Below are 16,977 nucleotides of genomic sequence, written 5' to 3'. Positions count from 1 at the left end.
CTTGACGGTAGATTATATTGGAAACATTACGTTAGGCAAAAAGCAAAAACCAACAAAAATTTTGGACCTATGGGGTTCAAATATGGGGTTGCACTGAAAATTTCAAATCAACTAGTCATACAACGCTGTCAAAACAAGGTTCCTTGATTGATTAGCAATACCTATCGCTATGTAACTAACGAAGAACTGCACCTGGAAATCAAATTGACAAAAAGTTATCCAAGAATTCGCCTTGAAACACAAAAGAAGATTACTAAATCATACTAACGTGGAAGCAATACAACTGCTGGACAACGCGCAGGCTGTCAGGAGATTGAAGCGAACAAAACCATACGAACTTATATAAAGTGTTTATGTGTAACCTTTAGTGTAAACTATAGCTGTAAGTTATTATAATTTTATAATTGAGGAATACATACTGATGTATTTTCTCGCACTCGTCTTGCTTGTGAATTAATCCAGGTACAAATGAAAAGTAGTAATAAATTAACTGTAAATTAAGATTGTACTAAGCGTATCTAATAAAGATGTTATAAAAAAATTATTATCCTTGGTGGTTCAACAATCTGCCCAATGGACAATAAGCATTTTTCAATAATAATGCTTTTGAAATAAAATACAAACATAACAGCAGCCTTTTTCAATGCATATTTGTGCGATGAAAAAAAATCATGATGAAGAAAATCTAAAAGTTATTGGGCCCACAAGTCTGATCTCTTAAAATGATTAACTTCAAGCAATTGTAATGGTTCACCAATCATTACAATCGCCAATTATGTTTGATAGTTTACTATCAAACACAACAAAAAACGCTACTTACTTATTATTTCTTATATTTGGGTTTAGTCCGTACTCTAGAAGAATTTGCAGGCAATAAAATTGGTCTGATAATGCTGCCAAATGAAGGGCAGTGTTCCCGTCAAATTGTTTCTTCGCCATTGCAGCTATGTCTCTATTATAGCGTAGAATAATCTTTAAGCACTTCGTGCGTCCTAATTCTATAGCTAAAAATAATGGAGATAAATCAGACAATTTACCTCTTTCGTAAATAATTGCACCTGAAAAGGATTATCAAAATAAACACTTTTTTATTAATAAAAATAATAATTGCTGAGCTTACCCTGTTTTGCAAGTAATTCTACACAATTAAAAGCATTTGACCGTATAGCTAAATGTAATGGAGTTTCATATCCAGGTCCACAATTCAGCGAGTTAATTCTAGCACCATAATTCAACAAAACTTCAGCTACATCAGAATTATTTGTTAATGCAGCTAAATGCAATGGACTGTAATGTTTCTTAATAATATTAACATTCATTTTTTGGCATAAAAAATTAGCTCCATCAACACATCCGTTGAAAGCAACCAAGTGAAGTGCAGTAAATCCATAATTTGGTTCAGAATAGCTAAAATTATACATACAATTTGCAAAAAATCTAAAGAAACTTGTATTATTAGATATGAAATTTTAACTAAAAATTACGAGATTACAGAGCGAGATTATGTATAAAAATAATACAACCTTAATAAAATGTTTATTCCCTCAATTTTATAATCAATTATAATTACAATAGAAATTAACGCAATAGATTCTAATGGTCATTCAGTACCATCCTAGTTGTCAAGAATGAGTAGAAATGCTTAAGGTTTCATTCTCACGCTAGGCTGTTTTGTTGCTAATTCTGACATTTTTTTTACATAAAATAACGGTTTTACATTTAGTGCCATTGAGTTATTTGGAATACACAGATTCTAATCATGGGACATTCAAAATTGTGTTCATCTCAATCATTACTATTGTTGATTGATTTGAAGAAATTTGCTACTGAAGCGCATCAAATGCTTTTGAGAAATGGCGATACTTCTCCTTCATACCATTGTAGATTTTATTTACAGTAATTTAAAAGCGGCGATTTTGATGCCAACGACACAGAACGTTTCGGAGAACTATAAAAGTTTGAAAACAGTGAATTGAAAGGCTCATTGGATTAAAGTCGAGCTCAAACAAGCGAAAGAGCTATCAGATAGCTCAATAGTTGAAGAATCAACTATTCCCTGATGTTATGATTTGATCAAATATGATATGAATGATTGAATGAAAAGAGAATCTACTATAACTATCCCAAGTGCAAAAAATTATGGGTTAATCCAGGACAGGCATCCAAATCGACACTTCATCAAACACTAGTGTATTAGGACAAATACCTATCGATTTCAAGTCTACAAATTGAGCAACATATTCTTGAAAATAAAAAACCAGCAGTGAGTAACAAACGCAAGAGGGTATCCTCTTGCATGATAAATCCCGACCACGCGTTTCAAGAGTTATGAAGGATACATTATTACAGCTCGAATGGGAAGTTCTACCACAACCAGCGTACTGGCCAGACATAACGCCTCTTCATTACCACTTGTTCAGATCGCTACAACATGACTTGGGTAGGTTTACGCTTTCGAAATAACTACAAATATGGAGCAATGCTAAACCCACATCAGTCTTTCGACACGGAATCGCCAATTTACTAAAAATATGGCAGAAGTTGTAGAAAATTAAGGAAATTTTTGTCACCATTTCATTCTAAACTTACAAAACGGTGAAACATATTTTTTAACGCTAAAATAATTATTGCTAATTTTAAAATGTGTTTAAAAAATTGTGGTTAAAACCTCAAGACTCAGTAAATGGCAGCCAAAATTAATAAAAAAATATGGAAGCCCCATCAAAGATTGTGGCGATTTTTAATATGTATTCTAAACTAATTTTAGATATACTATTTTTATACAGCATCTCTTGACGGGCGTACTTTCAATGTTCTGCTTTCCCTTTGTAAGATGATGAAATATTGTATTTTAAGGGCTGTTATTGTTATTATGTACTTACGTTAGATCAGCTCCTTGTTTAATAAGTTCTTCAAACAATTCCCATTTCTTCATGAAAGCTGAGCACAAAAGAATCACGTTCAATTCATCTTCTGTTATATTATTTAAATTAATTTCCGACAAAAATCTCTGATGGTTTACTTCATTACGTAATATTTTATACAAGAGCTTTAAGTTTTTACCGTAATGCCCCATTAAACTTAACAAGTTGAACTTAAGTAAAGAAAAGTCGAAGTGCGAATTTTCACCACCGTATGAAATCGTTTTAAAACCCTTATTTTGATAGATTTGGCCAAACGACTCCAATTCCACATTTTTCAATTCTTTTTGTTTTCTCTTTCGATGGACTTGTTTATTACCAACAAGCAGATTTCGCGAACGACGATTTTTATTAGAGACTTTGAAAGTCGTCTTTGCAGATCTCACTACTTTCATTTCAATAGACCAAACTGAAAAAATATCAAGACGTTGCGTCGGAATTAAATCGGACCAGTTGCACCTGAAATAATAGTGACACATTTAGAGGACGTTTTTAGCTCTTGTATAAATAAAACAGTTTAGTTCTTTATAATTTATTTCGGATATATATAATTTCACTTAAAGTACATTCTTAGCATCCATTCATAAATATATCAATCATAAATATCTAAAAAATATTTGTCAGATTTCCTGAAGAGTTCGACTGTATTAATCTTTTCAAATCCTTCAAGTCGACTCGCATACTGTCAATTTGCGTGAAGTACCCTTCTAATTTATTAAACAATTGATTCATTGGATTTCGATTTTTCAGGTCATATTCAGTTCTTCTGAGCAGCTTTTTCCAATTAAGCGCCGCATCGCTCATTTGATTGGACAATGTTATTGGGGAATGACGCCTCTTTACTAATTTATACGCAGCCTGTAATATATCTTTAGGTAATTTATTTTCCAAAGGATCTAATGGTTTAACTTTTAAAATGCCAATGTAAGGTTTTGGAACAAATTTAAACATCTCCATGGGACATTTAATACACTTATTTTGATTGTAATGAGAAAGTTCAATATATGATGATAATTTAGTTTGGCGTATAAGTCTGTTGAGATCAGCGGTTTTTTGGAGGCCTTGGATATCGTGCACAGCAATTCCCATCAATAAATTCATAAGGACAATAGAAACAAATACCAGGAAAAAGGTATACATTATCTGCGCTCCCGGTTTAGCTAAATACGAAGAGCTTTGTTCGTTATTGTGATCTAATAATATATCAAAATTCATGTCACCAGTCATCATGACGAGGACAGTTAAAAAACCTATAATAGGATTTGCGAAGGCTGCGGTGTTTGGAAAGAAAATGCAAAAGCTGATAGTATATCCTACGAGCAGCGATGAATAAACCAGAAGCAGTTTAAAAAACTCGCTTAAAACCTTGTGAAACATTTCCACGTAGGGACCAAACATAGGTAATTGACCTACGAGGAACATCATGTTGGTCCAAGCAAACATCAATGCAAATGCACCTAAATGTATCTGCCATAATTCAACCTTACCTGTATACAGAAATGATATTAGAAAAACGCTGGCAATACTGATCCATTCAAAAATATTTCCTATATTAGCAAAATACTCTTTAAAGGACAGATATCCACGTAAGCCGTATATTTTTCTATACAACAAGCATACCGCAAAATACAGTAAAATATACCATTGAGTTTCCAAAGCAAGAGGGCTATTGGATAAAATATTGTTTAAGAAAGAGTCTTCATAACAAGGAGCAGTTTGATTTTTTAAGTGAGCGTCAACTGCTCTCCGGGCACAATCTTGTGCTAAAGCTGTTAATAAGTAAAATAGGAAAGAAAGACTGAACATAAATGTTACAAATATCATCCCGTAGTAGCATCTTCGGATTCTGCACCACGTGACGTAAAGAAACGCCATACAGAAAGGATGCAGCAATATATCTTGCTGTCCCTCTTCAATGAAAGTATTCAGCAAGCAGTACTCTTTGGGGTGATGCAATCCTAATTTAAAGTTGAACTGTATTTCGATATCATTCAGCGATTCTGGTTCGTGTACCAAAGTAATAAATTCAGACAACTTATCTTTAATGACTGACAGAGCTGCAGGAGTTTTACGAGCAACCAGACCAAATGCGGTGATGCCCAATTTAGACTTGATCGACATATCAGCACCATGGGATATTAAAATCAAGACGGATTGTGTTAACTCGTTAAGAGCGGCGGTGTGGAGAGGCGTAAAACCGTGTAGATCAGTAGCATTAACATCTGCTCCATATCTGTAAGAAAAAAAAAATGCTTTAAAAAACACCCTATAACAAATATATATCAAGTGTACCAGTAAATTATTACCGGTTTTCCTAATAGATGTCGCCAGGCTTAAGCGTGCAATGTTATGATTTGACACATATGTCATTTTACGCTGATGACATCAAGCTTCAGTGCTGTACACACAGAGAAATTCAAACTTATAAACTAAAACTATATATAATATCTATATATAAAATCTAGATACTATTCTAGCTTATTCTAAAGTCTATTCTAACTTATTCTAGCACTCTATGTGTCTATTAATCAGTTCGTATGGTAGTATACGTTTGAGCCGACGCATTTCACTGTCATCGCATACATTTAACTGTTTGGCCAGTACATTGGGATGCACTAACAGTCTTTCAGAGTACTTTGTACTGACACTTCGAATAACACTCGTTATTATTGGTTCTAAAGGGATATCGCGCTGAATTGGATTGAACATTTAGATATGGCTTTTAGATGGCTACTTTTATCTTATTACTTGTTTTATTCGCTTTTAAGAGCCGCGACGGGATAGAATTGGTTCATTTCATTTCTATGGTGTATTTTTGTTTATTTTTTTCGAGCTTCATTTTCCGTGTGCCTAATGTAAGGAATAGTGCGTTTAGATCTTTATAACGTTTAGAGATTAATTTATTAATTCATTAGTAATATAAATTGACACATTGGTGCAAAGCAATTAAGTCTTAAATAGTGCTTAATTTTTATTTCCCAAATAAGAATAAATTTGTTAAAGTGTCATCAATTAAATATTTAATAAATATCTTGGGGGTCATTTCAGTAATTATCTGAACAAATATATTGGATGTAAGGCTAGTTATCTACGATTGTTTGGATTTTTTTTTGGATCTATTAGAGTGTATAGTCTAATTAATATACATCCTTCGTCTAGTATGTTAGCATGAGAGTATGTTAGTATGTCTAGTATGAGAAATCATTTAAAGCGGTCATCCTAAGTTTTTTTCTGTCATTCACCTTTAGGAAATTGTGAATATGAGAGTCCTTTAGATAATTTACATTCCGTACTAAAGGGGGGTGTATTACCTGGAGTTGAGAAATTGCAACTTGACTCTATACCTTCAATTCCAGATGTTCATATACGAACAAACGAGGCAAGACAATATCTCATACCACAGAAAATTGTTTTATTATACTGCCAGTAGGGTTTTGAGCTATCTCTTTCATTTTATACCGCGATATTGCCACGTCGACAATACAACATATTTTTGTCAAATATTTTTTAAAAATGTAAATTTAAAACCTTTTAACTGTACACTATATAATGGTCTTCCAGATATAATATTAAATATATTAATATATATATATATATATATATATATATATATATATATATATATATATATATATATATATATATATATATATATATATATATTAAATTGTTTTTTATTTAAATTTTATTGGTCAATTAAACATGACGTCAAGGCTGTCAAGAGCTACTTTATTACTTGAAAGGCCGATTATAACGCCATCTGGGGCAAAGCAAAACATTTTCCAGAGACCAATATTGAGTTTTCTTTCTATTCATCTATTGCTATACATGAATATACTATGAAAATGTCAAGTTTCGTACCTGAAATAATACATTTGCGGTAAGCATTACTTTTCTTATTTAATCAAAAGAAGCTACCGAAAGACTTATTTCAAATATGGTTTCAATATCTGAAAAAGAAAACATTTAGGTAAATTGATTAAAAATATTTTACAGACATTCTGTGTTAACCTGTGTTATTAATAGAACTAAAAAATCGACGCTATTTTAATATTTAATCTTTAGTAAGAACATAACCTAAATTTCCTGGTATAACTTAATTTATTAAATTAGTGGTTAATTATTTTTTTAATTTTTAAAACAGAATGGATTTCTGCATTTGCGAAAATTTGAATAAAAACACGTACAAATGATACTTTTGATTTAAAACTGTTTTATGGATAGTTTCATCACTATGAATGAAGCTTCGGCTACCACCATGGTTCTATATGAAAACAAATTATTATTGTCATTATTGTAATTTTTTACTTAAATTTTTCTTAAAAGTGCCCAGTGCAAAAACTTACCAAATATGTGAAATGGGAGATTTTACTTATTTACTTGGAATTAATAATTATTTTAAACCAATCGAAACTATGAGACCATAAATAGACTTGGAGATTTTAAAGGATAACCGTAGTTGCATAAATTAAGTTTGTTTAATTAAAATGCATATTATGTGAATTATTGAACGAATGGTCGACCAATTAAAACCTGAAAAAATGTAAAAGACGGTTAATAAGCTAACCCAACAATTCGATGGTTTTGGTATGTTTATACATAAAATAACAATTTTCTGTCTAATAATATTCAGTTATTCATCATATATAGGCCCCCACCTGGGGGTGTAGAGCGAATCCCACAGGCCGGACGAACCCACCCATCACACCAGTACAGTTTCTCAAGGCGCAGCAAGAGTCCTTGACTTCTTTATTGTTCAAGACGTAAATCGCTCTTCCGACGTTCCAGTCTTTGACGAACTAGACTCTAATCATCGTCCGGTCCTTCTAAATTCGGAAACTGGGCCACCATTCAAGTCGCACTCACACGATTCTGGAAAAAGACCGACTGGAAAAACTACCAAACTCTTCTCCTGGAATCCGATCCAATTCTGAAAAATAACACACCAAAACAGCTCGAGGAAGCTATCTCGTGATATTCAGTTTGCTCATGAATCTGCCGCAGTCGAAATTTCTTTACAACTCCAACCATGGAGAAACAAACTTCCCACTTCTCTTAAACGTGAAATTCGCATCGGTTTATGCAGATTAGCTCGATTCACCCTTGATGCTGCAGACAAATGGGAGGCGAACAGAGCATGCAAGAGGGTAAGGGTGGTCTCGACTTGGCGAGCAATGAAATGGAACTCACTCCTTCTGGCGTGTATCCAAATACCTTGTGGAGAAGACGCACAATGTCATCCCCCCTAAAGTCAGCGGCTACAGGAAATTTCGCAGTCACTAACCAAGAAAAAGTCGAGCTACTCGGAAAGACCTACGAGGCTCAGATGAAATGCCTCTCACCCGCAGACAACACTAAAGCTAAAGACAATAACACTGTCTTCAACGAATCCAACTCCATCAAAAGACCAGTAACCTCAGCCTTTCTTCTCATCCATTTCGTGTCTCCAAAGTCTCTACAGACTATGATCGGCAAACCTCAAACCAAAAAATCTCCAGGTTTCAACGGAATATCGATTACCCAGTTAAAAAATCTGCCGCATAAGCAGCTCTCGGAATTGGCAAACATCATTAACTCTATCATGCCTCATGCATAAGAGGCTGCAACATTCCCTGACGTCTTGGAAACACGCACATATGGCGGTTAGTCCCAAGAAAGGAGCAAAATCATCTCCATCTGACTACAGGCCCATCAATCTTCTCAGTGTCATTTCGAAACTTCGAAACAATTCAAAAATTCAACAACAATTCGGCTTTCGCGCTCACCACTCATCCGTCCATCAGGCTACCCGTCTGGCCGCACACATCCATCACGCTCTTGACCAACGTAAAACGCTTGGATAGCCCTTCTGGACCTAACCAAAACATTCGACAAGGTCTGGCATGACGGATTGATCGCAAAATAAGTGCGGTTAGGCCTCCCAAAAGGTCTAATCGCTCTCATCAAGTCCTATCTCTCGAACAGATATTTCCAGGTCAAGATCAGGAAAACACTTCACAGTCGAAAACAAATCGATGCTGGCGTACCTCAAGGTTCCCCGCTAACCAAAGCCTTATTTAACCTCTTTATTTCAGATCAGCCGAGAAAAAAGCACATTGACGTCGCGTTTTACGCTGACGACACTGTTTTCTTCACGGCCGCCAGGTTCGAAGTTACAATTCATGAAGGTTTACAGAAGCTGCTCGATCATGCGGTCAAGTGGTTCAAATTCTGGAGGTTGCAAATCAACCCCCTCAAAACCCAGGCCATCATTTTCCATAAGAAGTGTTAAGCACTGCGCCTCTCGCAACTTAAGGTCGACATCGCAATAATTCCATGGCTGGAGAACGTCACATACCTATGTCTCCACTTCGACCGACGATTCGTTTGGCATTCCCAAATCCAGAAAGCAACCCAGATAGATTCGGGGATAGCAAATCTGCTATCTTCTCTGATCTGCCCTTCTAGCAGACTTCTCATCTCCATAAAATGCTTATTTTAGAAGATGTTAATTCGGTCTGTACTCCTCTAGGGATCTAATGTCTACTTCAATTTTGTTACACCCAGCCAGGTGAAACGGCTTCAAGTTTTCCAAAATAAGCTCCTCAGGAGAATCTTAAACGCTAAATGGTTTGTCAAAAATAATCAAATTCATAGGCAAACTGACCTCCAGAAATCAAGCACTTCATATCTCAATCATTCTACAAACAACAACTCAGCTCAAGTTCTTTTGAAAACGCGCTTGATCGCGAGCTGGTCGAAATGCTGGGAGCTTATCACCGCGTCATCGCTAAGCTCCCCCCTTTTCCATGCTGAAACGACCTCATCGGTCACTACAGCCATAACTTTTGCCCGCATACGACAGTAAGTAGTCGCGTGCTAACTCAGGTTCGCGAATCAATAAAATCGCCGGGTCCTCGTCCCCAATAACAGCTGCGTGATCAGCGGGTGCCATATCCCCAACATATATAGCCGTTAATGGTGCTCATTAGAATTACTAAGGCACAATCAATAGATATTATAATCCGAAACAAAATGGAGGGCATTTACTTATTCGTCGCCACAAGCGACGATTACCGAAAACTCACTACCCTACTCGAGGAAAGGAATTACCCTTACCATTCCTTCTGTCATCCGGAGGAGAGAGCATTCCGGGTAATAAAAAGAAACATCACAGAATCACTCTGCATTGACGAGGTACGTGAACTTCTCTTTGATCAAGGCTTCATCCCAAATTTGTGCAAAGATGGAAATTAAAATCCGGGATAGAACTACCAATTGTTCAGGTAGTTGTCCCTCGCGAAGAGCGACAGATCATATATATGACCAAACTCGGCGTCATCGCGAAGGTTGAGGTTCAGAGGGGAAACGGCCAGCCAGTGCAGTGCTTCAACTGGCAGCTTTTCGGGCATTCCAGCTCGTATTGCCGAGCTCAACCACGGTGCGTCAAATGTGCCGGGCATCACGACACTAGATCCTGTACCAAATTCCCAAAAGCACCTCCAAAGTGTAGCCATTGCGGTGAAATTCATACCGCAAACTTCACCGGTTGCCGCTGCCGTCCTGCTCCAAGAAAGCCAAATATTCCGACCGAATCCAGGCCTCCACAAGGTTCTGCATGGAGTAACCAAGGTGGCAGGAAGCTAGCCCAAAAATTAGCCAACGCCACCCAGCCTGCTCCAACTCAAACTCCTGCTCCAACCAATACACCGGACCTTAACTCTCCAATGCAGGCGTTTACTGACCCGCAGGCTTTCCTGCAAGTGATCGCCCTGGCTCACCAACTTGCTCGTCTTTTTCCAAATGTCGCCGCCTAAGCGGCAACATTTACCTGTTTCTTTAACTTCCAGCAACCTTTTAATCCTTCGAAATGGCTGTTTCGAAATCTCTTATACTGACGACATGGAATGCAAACAGTTTACGCGGAAAGCAAGACATTCTATGACGTCGATATCGTTCTCATCCAGGAATCTTTCCTGAAACCTTCGCATCGTCTCTCTTTCGAACACTTTTTTGTCTACAGAAATGATAGAACTCCGGGTCGAGACGGTGGAACCGCCATTCTCATCAGAAAATGAGTCAAACACGAGCTCCTTCCATCGTTATCAGTAAACAACTTCGAAACAACCTCCATTAAAATCGATATCCAAGAACGTCCCTTCGTGATTACATCCCTGTACAGGAAATCTTCTGCATTCAACTATGCCGAATATCGATCACTCGTCGAAGGAAAATTTCCAAAAATAATAGGTGACGAATTCAACGCCCACCACCCCACCTGGGGGTGTTCCAGAGCGAATCCCGTAGGTAACGCCTCTAAGTGCAGATCTGGGCTACGTTCCTGCCCTGCCAGATGAAACCACCCATCACCCTAGTACAGTTTCTCAAGGCTCAGCAAGAATCCTTGATTTCTTTATTCTTCAAGAAGTAAATCGCCATTCCGAAGTTCGAGTCCTTGACGAACTAGACTCTGATCATCCTCTGGTTCTTCTCAAACTCGGAAACTGCGCTACTACTCTAGTCCTACTACAAGATTCAGAAAAAAGACCGACTGGAAAAATTACCAATCTTTTCTCCTGAAATCCAATCCAATTCCAAAAATTAACATACCAGAACAGCCCGAGGAAGCCGTACTCAAGCTAACTCGTGATATTCAGTCTGCTCACGAATCTGCCAAAGTCAAAATTTCATCACAACCCCAGCCGTGGAAAAGCAACCTTCCCGCTTCTCTTAAACGTGAAATTCGCATCAAAAACGGTTTATGTAGATTAGCTCGATTCACCCTTGATGCTGCAGACAAAAGGGAGGCGAACAGAGCATGCAAGGGGGTAAGGGCGACAGTCTCGACTTGGCGAGCAATGAAATCGAACTCATTTCTCGCGGGCCAAAGACTGGATGGCCCCCCATCCTTCTGAGACACACGATGTCATCCCCCCCTGAAGCCAGCGGTTACAGGAAATTTCGCAGTCACTAACCAAGAAAAAGTCGAGCTCCTTGCAGAAACCTACGAAGCTCAAATGAAATGCCTCCCACCCGCAGAGAACACTAAAGCTAAAGACAATGACACTGTCATCAACGAATCCAACTCCATCAAAAGACCAGTAACCCCAGCCTTTCTTCTCAACCATTTCGTGTCTCCAAAGTCTCTGCAGATTATGATCGGCAAACTTCAAACCAAAAAATCTCCAGGTTTCGATGGAATATCGATTACCCAGTTAAAAAAACTCCCGCATAAGCAGCTCGGAACAACGCATAAGCAGAACGGATGGGATAGCAAACCTGCTATCTTCTCTGATCTACCCTTCTAGCAGACTTCCCATCTCCATCAAATGCTTATTTTACAAGATGTTAATTCGGTCCGTACTCCTCTACGGATCTAATGTCTACTTCAATTTTGTTACACCCAACCAGGTCAAACGGCTTCAAGTTTTCCAAAATAAGCTCCTCAGGAGAATATTAAACGCTTCATCGTTCGTCAGAAATAATCAAATTCATAGGGAAACTGACACTCCAAAAATCAAGACACTTCATATCTCAATCATTCCACAAACAACAACTCAGCTCAAATTCTTCTGAAAACGCGCTTGTTCGCGAGCTGGTCGACATGCTGGGAGCTTAGCACCGCGTCATCACTAAAGTCCCCCGCTTTTCCAGGCTGAAACGACCTCATCCGTCGCTACAGTCATAACTTTTGCCCCCATACAACAGTATCCAGTTGTGTGTTAACTCATGTTCGCGAATCAATAGAATCGCCGGGTCATCGTGCCCAATAACGGCTGCCCGATCAGCGGGTGCAATATCCCCAAATTTAATGCAGTAGCAGTAGTGATCCACAGGGGTCAACTGTGAGGCGGTTTCGGTTTAGTGTATTGGTAAGCCCAGAGGCAGTCCCACATAATCCGGTCCAATTTGTCACTCCAGGGCAAGTCTCCGCGACCAGGTATGCGTCATACATTCCACCGCCTGGTTTTTAGTCCAGAACAAAAAAAAAAGAAAGACGGAAAAAAGCTGTATCAAATTATGAAAAAAAAACTTTCTCAAAAAAGGTCTTCTTAATGTGAAAAAAAAGTGAGTATAGATTGATCTCTGATTTAAAATTTAGTCCTCATACATATTTACTCATAGTAACTAAACGCAATTATTATTCAGCAAGTGACCCATTGCGTAACGTGCAATAGAAATTTATAATGTTCCAGCCCCAAATGTTCAATGACCTTGGTCAGAATTATAAACGTAGTTTTAATGTATATTTATAGCTAATAAATCTAACTAATGGGGAATACTTAAATATTAGCAACTTTTTAGATTGCACACAAAAGTTACATATTTAGTTCTATATTTATATATAATTGAAATTAGGAAATATCTAGAGATAATGTTTGATTTATTAAAATTATTTAAAATATTCTATATAAGGGCACATAAATTTATATCATATCTTTTGGCATTATCCGTCTCTCAGTGGACGTAAAGTGTAGTGAATACGTGTTTACGTGACCAGACAAAAGGGCTGCATCTCATTTTTATTAGTGTTTTAAAATTATTTCATCTTATTTTACAACAGTCCTTTTGAAATTAATTTATAGTATTTCTGGTCAAAAACTAGTGCTAAAATAATGTAAGTGAAAAATGAAGTGCGTGAAATAAACAATGTATTTAATTTATTTTTTTATCTTCTGGAAGTAAATTAAATAAAGTATTAAAAATTAAAAAATGGCAAACCATAGCGATTCAACAAAATCACCTGCACACTTTGATATAAGATTAGAACAAACAGCAATAACGCAAACTCCACCATCAGAATGGACTACAGTCATTAACAAAAAACGATTGAGAAGTCCAGAAGAAGAAATCGCGAGGAAACAAACAAGAATCAGTGAGTATTGGTTACAGAAACCGATAGAGACAAAAAACAGTTTTAGCAACCTGTCAGAATAAATTGAAGAGAACATACAACCAAGCCCTGAAAAAGTTGTTCCTAGACCACCACCAATAACAGTCTATAAGGTAGGATTAATAAAAAACATCCATGACCTATTGAAAACCATTACTACGAACTACACAATTAAAACAGTGAGCTATGAAACAATTAAAATCCAATTGTTCGAAGCGGATCACTTTAAAGTTCTTCTAAAGAAAGAAACACCCAATACCATACATTCAGGCCAAAATCCGAGAGAACATTTAAATTCGTGTTAAAAGGATTACATCACGGGACGGACTTTAACACCATCAAGGTAGCACTAGCTGAAAAAGGTCACGAGGTCGTAAATATTCACAATATACGACATCACACGACAAAAAAACCTCTGCCTATGTTTTATATAGATATAAAACCTAATGGAAATAATAAGGCGGTGTATGAAATCACCAAATTGGAAAATAATATTATTAAATGTGAACCACCACATATAAAAAGAATTATACCACAATGCACGAGGTGTCAAGCGCACGGGCACACAAAGACTTACTGTCGCAAATCATATAGATGCGTAAAATGTGCAGGAGAACATAAGACAGGAGATTGTACTCGTAAAGTTCGCGATGAAAAAGTGAAATGTGTTAACTGTAACGGAAATCATCCAGCGAACTACAAGGGTTGCGCAGTTCACAAGCAACTACAGCAGAAACTCTATCCTGCCTTAAGGGAAAAAAGGCATCAACAAAAACAATCCACTACTACCAATCTACCACTACCAAACAGAACAAGTCAACCAGACATAACTTATGCCCAAATAGTTGAAAATTGTCCAGCACAAAAACGAGAGACAATATCTCAACCTACTGAAACTAGCAACATCTCAAGATTAGAAAATATGATGGCCAAACTAATGGACCAAATGAGTACGATGCTTGGTCTACTCACAACCGTCGTAAGCAAACTTGCCTAATGCCTCAAACCAATAGCTACAAAATCGCCATCTGGAATGCCAATGGGCTCCAACAACACGCCAGGGAACTAAAAATGTTCGTAATTGAACAAAATATTGACGTTATGATGGTTTCCGAAACACACTTTACGGACAAAAATTATTTGAAAGTTCCTAAATATAAGCTTTATCATACAAATCACCCTGATGATAAAGCACATGGAGGTACAGCGAGGTACAGCCATAATAATTCGAGATGATATAAAGCATTTCGAAAAAGAAAAATTCCGCAAAGACTACCTGCAAGCCACCAGTATAACCATAGAGGAAGCTCATGGACCATTAACAATTTCTGCGATTTATTGCCCACCCAAACATAACAACAAGGCAGAACAATTTCAAGAATTCTTCAGTACGCTAGGTAATAGATTTATAGTAGGAGGAGATTATAATGCAAAACATTTAATGTGGGGTTCAAGAATAATAACCTCAAAAGGTAGAGAACTGCTCAAAGCCATAAAAAAATCTGGTATTATTACAACAATTTTAATACGTTTAAATATTAGTTTTCAACTAGTTTTGATATTGCAGGTAGTAGCGAAATAGGCCTGTAAGATTCGACTTGTTCTGCAGGTTTGTGAGATTTTTTGAGCATAATTATTTGTGCCACCTTAAAGCATTCCGGAACATGCTTCAGTCTTAAACAGACATTAAATATATTTGTCAACATTATGATTGCTTTTCGTAGCAGTTCTTTCAATAATCCATGTGAAACGACATCTATACCAGGTGCCTTTTTAGGATTAAGGTTATCAATTTCAGTGGCAACTTCCAATTGAGAAATTAGATTTAGGTCTACATCGGGTTGATAAACAGGAGATGTATTCATGGTAGATTGTGCGAACAATTCAGCTTTTTCATCGTTGCGTCGAACCCATTAATTTCGATCATTTTTAATTGGCGGTACTCGAATAATTGGTGTTTTAAATCTTTGAGTTGCTTTCCATAGCGAATAATCTTTGTCTGCTTCTGGGCTTAATTCACTTACATGCTTTTGAAAGTAATTCTGTTTATATTCTTTGATCTTTTGATTCGTCTGATTACTAATTCTATTAAAAGTAGTTTTATCTGCAGCATTTCTGGTTCTGTGCCATACTCTTCTAGCTCTTCGCCTTTCTTTTAACATTTCTCTAATTTCGAGGGGTTAAATTACTTCATATTCTGATTTCCTTCTTGCTAATGGGGTAGCATATTTTGCAGCTGACCGAATTTGTTCAATTATATTTTTGGTTTGTGGCTCAATATCATCTAAACTTTTAAGTCTTACTTTTAAACTGATTTGTTCCTGCAGTATTAATCTGAATTTGTACCAGTTAGTATTTTTGTTGGTAAGATTAGGCTTTTTTGCTTTTCTTAGGATTGTCGCGCCCAGTGTTTACAATACTGGAGTGTGATCTGATGTTAAATCGCACAAACTTTCTGTACTAATTTCATTTAATGAGATACCTTTTGAAATACAAAAATCCAGCAGGTTTGAGACTTTATTATTGTCTGTGGACCAGCAAGTGGGTTCGCGCCCTGAATGATATTTACAATTTGTATGTTAATGGCTTTGAGTAATTCGTTTCCTTTTCCAAGTGTTATTATTCGTGAACCCCAAGCTGTATGTTTAACATAGTCTCCACCAATAATAAACTTTGGGTCTAATTTTGAAAATATATCTTTATATTGTTGTTGTGTCATTTTATGTCTTGGTGTACAATATATACCACCAATATTTATTTCAGCCCCGTTTTTTTCAATACTAATTATGGTAGCTTGTATTTCTTAATTTTTAATCTGTTCTTGTTCCAAATGTTGTATATTTTGTTTAATTATTAAAGCTGTTCCACCTCGAGCCCGTTCGCTGGAGTGTAGTGTCCAATAAGCATCATAACCTCGTATTTTAATGTAGTTTTTTTTTAGAAAAATATGTTTCCAATATGAGAGTTATTTAGTTCTATATTATTTGTTTTCAAGAATAATTCTAGTTCCCGGACTCTTTGATTTAGTCCCTTTGCGTTCCAAGTTATAATTCTTAAAAACGAATTACTCATTTTTGTTTTTCTTTAGCTTGTTTTCTACAGTTTTCTTCAATCCGGATTTCTCCAATTTGTCTGCTAACTGATTGAATTCCTGTCTTATTTCAATCTGGAATTCTTTGAGCA

General features: G+C 36.6%; 2 protein-coding genes across 2 annotated transcripts in view; both read right to left on the bottom strand.

The window, feature by feature from the left end:
* Positions 1-816: 816 nt before the first annotated feature.
* LOC143193672 (uncharacterized) lies at positions 817-3,214 on the bottom strand. The gene is made up of 3 exons (XM_076399993.1): positions 2,883-3,214; positions 1,121-1,407; positions 817-1,058 (listed from the first exon to the last, which is right to left on the bottom strand). Exons 1-3 carry the CDS (start codon positions 3,074-3,076, stop codon positions 817-819), a joined length of 723 nt encoding a protein of 240 aa, XP_076256108.1. The 5' UTR covers positions 3,077-3,214.
* The window catches only part of LOC143193671 (transient receptor potential cation channel subfamily A member 1-like), a 32,626-nt gene continuing 18,843 nt past the window's right edge, over positions 3,195-16,977 (bottom strand). Inside the window, exon 9 of the mRNA XM_076399992.1 lies at positions 3,195-5,154. Within this exon, the coding sequence (XP_076256107.1) occupies positions 3,528-5,154 (1,627 nt within the window). The 3' untranslated portion in view covers positions 3,195-3,527. The remainder of the gene's footprint in view (positions 5,155-16,977) is intronic.

The sequence above is a fragment of the Rhynchophorus ferrugineus genome, unplaced genomic scaffold, assembly GCF_030347505.1.
Source record: "Rhynchophorus ferrugineus isolate W39M unplaced genomic scaffold, kcgeb_rfMv2 rfM3, whole genome shotgun sequence".
NCBI lineage: Eukaryota > Metazoa > Arthropoda > Insecta > Coleoptera > Curculionidae > Rhynchophorus > Rhynchophorus ferrugineus.
This window is presented reverse-complemented; position numbering and strand designations above follow the sequence as displayed.